Source organism: Anas acuta, chromosome 11 (genome assembly GCF_963932015.1).
Source record: "Anas acuta chromosome 11, bAnaAcu1.1, whole genome shotgun sequence".
Taxonomy (NCBI): domain Eukaryota; kingdom Metazoa; phylum Chordata; class Aves; order Anseriformes; family Anatidae; genus Anas; species Anas acuta.
The window spans coordinates 2,352,087-2,359,359 of NC_088989.1; the positions used below are offsets into that span (position 1 = coordinate 2,352,087).

At 43.2% G+C, this 7,273-nt stretch overlaps 1 protein-coding gene across 1 annotated transcript; it reads right to left on the minus strand.

Annotated features, from left to right (window-relative positions):
- Positions 1 to 486: 486 nt before the first annotated feature.
- Positions 487 to 6,266, minus strand: TRNT1 (tRNA nucleotidyl transferase 1). Its single transcript, XM_068694386.1, has 7 exons — positions 5,595 to 6,266; positions 4,909 to 5,102; positions 4,170 to 4,308; positions 3,794 to 3,920; positions 2,890 to 3,083; positions 2,470 to 2,720; positions 487 to 1,838 (listed from the first exon to the last, which is right to left on the minus strand). Exons 1-7 carry the CDS (start codon positions 5,740 to 5,742, stop codon positions 1,593 to 1,595), a joined length of 1,299 nt encoding a protein of 432 aa, XP_068550487.1. The 5' UTR covers positions 5,743 to 6,266; the 3' UTR covers positions 487 to 1,592.
- Positions 6,267 to 7,273: the final 1,007 nt, after the last annotated feature.

The following is a 7,273-nucleotide window of genomic DNA, read 5'->3' on the forward strand; positions in this document are numbered from 1 at the left end:
CATTTTAGCATCTCCACAGAAGTTGCCTTAAAGGATGTAGTTTTGTTAAGTGTTCTTTAAAAGAGAATAGACTACTAAAGCACTAAATTTTATTACTTGTCTCCCTCCTAAGATTTTAGTAGTTCAATAAATTGCACAAGCACGCTTCAATTTAATTACATAATTAAATCAAACACCATCGTGTTATCAGGTTTGCCTTATTAACAGAGAAAAACAGCACATTTTTCCCTCCCTTGCTGTCTCCCTGAAGTTCTTAAGTACCTTCAGAATAATTTAAAGTAACTGATTTCCTAGGGAAAAAAAAAAGCAGCTGGTAACTTGTCTATATTAAAGCGTAAGATGCTGGGATTCGTGCCACTGCTCTGATGTTACTGCCATCTAGTGTTACAAAATGGTATCCGAGGAAAAGGAAACCGTTATTATAGTAACCATGGTTTTGTAAGAAAATGTAAACGCACTAGTAAAATTTATATACACAAGAGATGCTTTCGTTTAGAACAATTTTTAATTTTTTTAAAGTACACCAAAAAAAGCCGGGGATGTTATTACATGTTCATTATGACCAGCCATGAACAAATCAGTTTCAAAAGTCTATCTTCCACAGCATTATTTCATGGCTACTGTTCAAGCAGACTACGAACTACTCAAGTCCAGTACGAGTTATTAGGTACTACATGAACACAACTCTCTCCTCTTTTGGGTTTCCTTCTCCCCTAACATCCCATCAGCTTTAACTTAGAGTCAAAACCCCTTATTTCTCATATTTTCCAAAATGCTATTGATGTATTTATTAATGTTGAGGGGACAAAATATTTAAATTTCTTTTTGAACTGAATTCAGAGTGCATTTTTAATGTGGATCTGCTCAGACAGAAGATACGTTTGGACAATTAACACAGAAGCAACACAGCTGTTGCACGTACCCTGGGAAGATCCTGTTGTGATAGTAGCAGGGATGGTAAAGATTTCTTCCCCAAATAATCCTACTGATTTAAACAGAATGTCTGCAATGAGAGATGAGGTGAACGCCTCTGGGTGTAACTGCTGTGAGCTACAGAAAAAGATGTATGGAGAATTACTGAATGCAAACCAGTAATTTATTGAGTGTCAGTAGTTTGAAGGCAACAGATACATGACATAGGCAAGATTCACTTTGTTTAGGCACAGTAACATCGCCACCGTAATCCCACTTATATATCACACTTTGTCCCTCTCCTAAGTACCAAAAGCCATGAAGAAGATGATTTTATCTACAGAAGTATCTTCTTTTTGAGATGTAGCAAAGTCAGAATGAGAAAAGTCGTGTCACCTCTACATTCCCCAAATCAAGATAAAGTAGTAAATATTTATCATTAATATACAACAAAAAGAGGTAGTTTGTGGACTTTTCCAAATAAGATTTTACATCACTACAAAATTAAACCTCTGTTTGCAGAAAATACTTATTAATAAATGGGAGAACAGTGCTGTCTGTGAAGATCTTAAATACACAGAATACCATATTGGTTGCTAGTATGTTGACAAAATAATTACTGGTATCTCAATTCTACTTGGAACAGGGCACAAACAGTTCTCTATTATTATTCAATTTTGCTATTTCTTCAGGCAACTTAACAGTTCTTCTTTATCCATGTGGTATCCACTCTTCTTCCACTCCTCCCGTAACTGCTGTAATGCTGTTCCGATTTCTTTCCCAGAAGACACACCCATTTTTCTTAAATCGTGGCCGCTAACTGGAAAAGAAGGAACAGTCCATTCCTGCAATTCTTTTAAAAGATGTTCTTCTCCTTGGTACTTCAGAAGCTCCATTATCTTGGAATTTGTATTAGCTTCCCTAGACTAAAGAAAGAAAAAAAGAGGATTCAGTATGAAACATTACAAACAGCTCAAACTGTGCTCTACAACACATCACTCCTCTGACATCTTATGAGGCACAACAAGTTGGAACTATGTAAGTGAGGATCTTCTGTCTCACAAGTTTTAAAACTCAGTCCGAGCTTGGAGGCTCTGGGAGATCCTTGGAGACTTCCTGAATTCCAGGTAAGAGCTTTAACCATTATCTTCAACCTACAACTGGAGAGGGATTACTACCTTTCCTGTGGGAGGCAGGCCTCACTGCGGAGACTGACATCTCTCACCTTAGGCCTCAGGTACTGCAACAGATGTGCAGAACTTCACTTCTCTACTGAATAATATCACAAGTTGCCTACTTAACAACTTAACTTAATAAATACCAATGTCCCAGGAACTACACCAGCTCTCAAAGCGCAATTCAACTATTGCTTTTTTTCAAAATAATTTCTTTAAAATGAATTCAGAATCTCAGTCTTCTGGATGAGAAAGGGAAAAAAAAAAAGAACCCTTCACAGCCCTCTCCTTCCTCTAGGCACTGCCATCTTTGCTGCTCTGTAGAACAGGCAACTCAAATTTACTGTGAAGAACGAAGTACAGCAATGTGAAATACACTTACATCCATGATGAAGTCTTGATACGGTCTAAGAGGTTCTGGACCCACTGCTTTGGTTAACTCCTGCCGGTGTTTCACTAAAAAGAGGCCAAGGTTCTTCTCTTCTTTTGAGATTTTCAGCCTCAAATCAAGGTTTGTGACATCATCCTTCACCTTGAACAATGATGTCAGAACAGTCATAGGTTTTGGACACAAATTTTGAACATTTTTAGTGACTCTGTCAAGTTCCTCTAAACTTCCATTAAGTGGTAGTCCTAAAGGGGTACAGACAAGAAAGTGCAAGAAAGAGCGTAAGAGAAAAAGCAGCAAAAAAAAGTCTAATTTATTTCTGGGTAAAAGCAAACAAGTTCTATCTGTTTGCTATTCTGCAGTTCCTTTGGATTTCCTACTCCTCTATCATTTACAACCTGTGTTCAACTTTACCTATATATTGGGCAACATCCAGCTCATACAGAAGTCGAACCAAATGGTTTACATGGTTTCCAAGAAGAATTTTTTTCAGTTCCACCCAGATCCTTTCTCCTGATATTCCAGCCAAACCTTTGGCATTTTCTTTAATTGCTTCCAGTGTAGTAGGTTCATGATCATCAGGTTTTTCTGCTATTCTTCCATAAAACCTGCCCAAATAAATTTTTTTTATGTTACGACTGAGAACAAATATTCTACTTGTTACTGCTATTCGGAGAATTAATATCACAACAATGTAAAGTATTGTACTTTAATATACTAGAGGACACTTTAAAAAAAATATGACAACCAACTATTTTTAACATTTCTTCTCTATCTTTTTACAATATTTTTCTACTACAAGTGTTAAAGCTCTTCACTGCATGTCATTGTACCAAGCAGTACTAACAGAAAACTGAAGAGAGACTACATGACTCGAAGAAGTTCACTGTCAAAGAAAAAGGTGCAACATAAGTTTGCATTGTACAAAGCAAATAAACTCAGTCCTGATCAGACCAACCCTCCTCCCCCTTCTTCTGCTTGCGGAAAGGTTCAAGGCAAGTAATTTTAGTCCTGTTGATTACATGTAGAAAACTGAACTGCATTCCATCAATAAGCTTATTGTTTCCTTTTAAATTACGTTTATTATATTTCAAACAGAATTGTTGAAAAGCCTTATTTTGACGAACAAAGGGTATGCTTCTCATGAATGGAGAAAACAGAAGCCAAAATATGTAATTGGTTCTTTCATCATTTTTTAAGGAAAATAGTATCGTTTCAGTTTTGATTCTGAACTTTCTCTGTGAACCTACTTTTCTACAACCAGTCATCAGAAATACTTTAGTTCACTTCCTTATCTAGAAAAGGCAAACCCAAGTACCTGAAATATCTTAGGATTCGTAGATAATCTTCTTGTATTCTTGCACTTGCCTTTCCTACAAATCTAATTTTCTTGTTTTTTAAGTCTTCATATCCATTAAAAAAATCATACAGCATCCCATCCAAACCTAGAAGATGAAAAAAAAGTAAGAGTAGAAATTTACAAACATTGCTGCCATAATTAAACACTCTCATTTGAAAATGCAGAAGATAAGTTGTATGATTAGAGTGGGTTGTCATGTTATCTCTCATATTTGTACAGACTTTTTGGCCGACAGCAATATAACTGAACAAAATGGAAACAGACTGAGAGAATTTACTAGCCTAATTTGAAAAGCAGTGATGTATCTAGATATTTGCCTTTGAAATAATTTTACCTAAAAACATGGAATTGACAGTCAGATCCCTCCTTTCAGCATCCTTTTCCCAGTCGGTGGTGAATTCCACCTCTGCGTGTCGTCCATCGGTGACAACATCTATTCTAAGAGTAGTAATTTCAAAATTCTGTTCATGGAGCTGAAAATCCCACAGATACTGTTATTTCAACACAATCATGAATATAAATGTAACAAACACACATTTTTAAGCCCCATGTTGGTTTGCACGTGTCTGGCTTGAATACTAACTGTACACAAACACATACCATGTTTCCACACAGAGCAGACAATCAAAAAATATGAACACTTGAAAATAATCCTTGCATTATTCATTTTCTAGACAGTCTGCAGAAATCTAGACAGTCTGAAGAAGATGGAATAAGAAGCAGAGGCATGAGCAGGGCAGAGAAAGCAAGACTTGGGAGGTCAGGAGCAGGAACAGAAAACCCTACAATCAACTTCCCTACTCTGCATGAACAGGGCAGCTTTTCTAGCACTGATGCAGCAGCATCAATGGGTTATGCAGAGGTAAAATGCATTAAAATGTTGTAATTCACTGAACTGTACAAAGAGAAAGTAATCAAAAACCACTACACACTTCAAAGTGGGCTCTCACTTAAACTCTTAGTGTGACACTTTGACACAGCATGAGCATGCTACCAGTTTACTATTGGATGCTCTGCATATTAACCGATACATGAAGCAGTTAGAGAAGATCCAAGTCAAATCATAAACCAACCCTGGCAGTAATGGTTCCATGTTTTTCTCCTTTGTTATTGATCAGACGAACACCGGCGGACGTGAACATTTCCTTCATCTCTGCTGGTGTAGCTGTAGTGGCAAAATCTACATCTTGTGGTGTCATTCCGCTCAGCAAATCCCTCACAGCACCTCCTGCTATCCTCAGCTCATAGTTCTTCTTCTCGAACAGCTCTGGGAAGGAAAGGAAAGCCGTAAGGCACAATCCAAGATAAAAAAAAACACAGCACATGGGCAGCCATAACCAACTTGCCACAGACTTAGTTCACAGAGGTGGGGATAAACACCTGAACATGCATTACCAAGTGTGTACATACCTGTTTTTTTTCGTTTTTTTTTTTTGCAAAATGTACAGATTAGGTACACAGCTGAGCACCCACGTGTGTTTTTCCGGTCATTTCTGATACACCTTTCTGGTGCATTTCCACCAAGCTGCACATCAGCGGGCTGCAGCACGATGCTGGGGGGCTCAGCAACCCCCAGGGGGAAGGACCCCGGTGGTACCCGCACCCCAAACCTGCACCCCGTGCCCCCCCCCCAGTGCTTCTCGGCAGGGCCGCGCGGGCCCGCACAGCTCCTACCGGGGCCCTCAGCAGCTCCGTGCCGCATCCAGCCCAGCCCAGCCCAGCCCGCAGCCCCCAGCCCGACCCCGCGGCGCTCCCCCACCTGCCACACTGCGGAGCCCCGGCGTGAAGAGCGCTTGGAACTGCGGCGTCTGCAGCCTCATGGCGCCCGCCTCGCCCCGCCGCCACCGCCGCGGCGGGAGCAGCCGCAGCCGGGCCCTGCAGGGCAGAAGGAGCCGCTCAGCCCACATCGGCCACGGCCGCCCTCCCCTCGCTCCCCCGCAGCCTCCGCGGCCCTCACCCCCCGGCCCGGCGGCGCTAGGCCCGGCGGCTGCGAGCGGCCTGGCCCCGCCGGGAGCTCAGCGCCGCCGCCCGGCCCCGCCGGGTACCGAGGGCAGGGAGCGGCCCCAAGCCCGGCCCCACCGCGGTGGCCGAGGCCCCGTTACCGCCTGCTGCTGCTGCCGGGGTTCCTCCGTGCGGGATGGTGGCGGTGGAAACAAGCTCACACCGGTCCTTGCAAAGCACTGAATTCACGCCTTAGGTCGGGCCCCGTGTAGGCAGCACTTCCTAAGGTGCTGCCTCGCTTGTTCTGTAATAAAATAATTAGTAGCTTCTGAGACAAGCACAGCCACGCTACGTTTGAGACGTGCAGGGCAGGCTGCCTCCTACAGGCAGAGCAGATGGAGCCTGTGCTTTGTGGCTCCCTGCTTTCCTCTGAAATAACAGCATTGGTGAAGTCTCTTGGACAGAGCTGGTCCGAGCTGGCACGGGGAGCACGGGTTGCATGAGTCGCAGGATGGGAAGGGCTTGGCACGCTTTACTCCCGTGGCATAATGTGGTGAAGCCTTCAGAGGCCCACCAACACACCTCGTCCATCAGCTGCGGTCATCTGGAGGGGATACCAGTGCTCGTTCATCCCATGTTTGGGCTCAGAGAAGAACGTGCTTCCACTGAGCAACAGGGCAGCGATGTTCAGGCCGCTGGCAGATGATTGCTGCTCTCCTGGGGACAGCAGGGCTGGTCATGCCGACCTCATAGCTACGGCTGCATACAGCCCTTGAATGTATGGGAATGCTGGTGAATGTTTGTCCTGCCAAGAAATAACGCATGAAAAAAAGGGAATTACAAAAGAAACACTACAAAACAGATTTACCGTGGCTTCGTTTCAGCTTAGAGAAGGGTTACAAATGGGACAAAAATAAACATTATTTTGATAACAATGCAGCCACAACCAAAGAAATGGGTTAATTGCTCACACAGGGTTTATAGCCAATGCACCACTTGTGAGATCACTTCAGCAATCACCAAAGCAGCGTTAAGCTTGGTGGTTGCTGAACTATCTCCAGTAACAACTCCTGGATTGATTTCCATCTTTAATGTGTAGAAATGTATGGACAATATGAGAGTCCTGGGGATTCGGCACAGCTCTGGGTATCTGTCATTCCCTCTTCAATCTGTCGTTCCCTCTTCACCAGTGCCATTTCACTGCTCGGCCGAGTGCACCTCCCCAGGGCAGGGCAGAGCAGCAGCTCTCCTCGCTCCTCTTGGCCCCACTCATGGCCAAGAGGCAGCTCACGGAGCCTGAGAGATTTGAGGGAGTGGAGCCTGGAGGAGCTCCCCCAAATACTAGTTAAATTGGGAGCTTGGTTCACTTTGAAGTTTCAAGCCTGAATAAATCTCTGTCTAGGCAAAGATTGCTACAGGATTGTACCTGAAAGGAGACATTGCGCAGATCTGTCCAGCCTTTCAAGTACCTAACAGATCAGCACCTCACTGTAGAAA

Bases quoted from the DNA above. Each gene is read 5' to 3' on its own strand.
- TRNT1 (XM_068694386.1), bottom strand. From the start codon at position 5,742: ATGTGGGCTGAGCGGCTCCTTCTGCCCTGCAGGGCCCGGCTGCGGCTG. The intron at 2,721-2,889 runs GTAAAGTTGAAC...GTACCCCTTTAG, and splicing joins GGATGTTGCCCAATATATAG to GACTACCACTTAATGGAAGT. The intron at 1,839-2,469 runs GTAAGTGTATTT...TTCTTTCTTTAG, and splicing joins ATCAAGACTTCATCATGGAT to TCTAGGGAAGCTAATACAAA.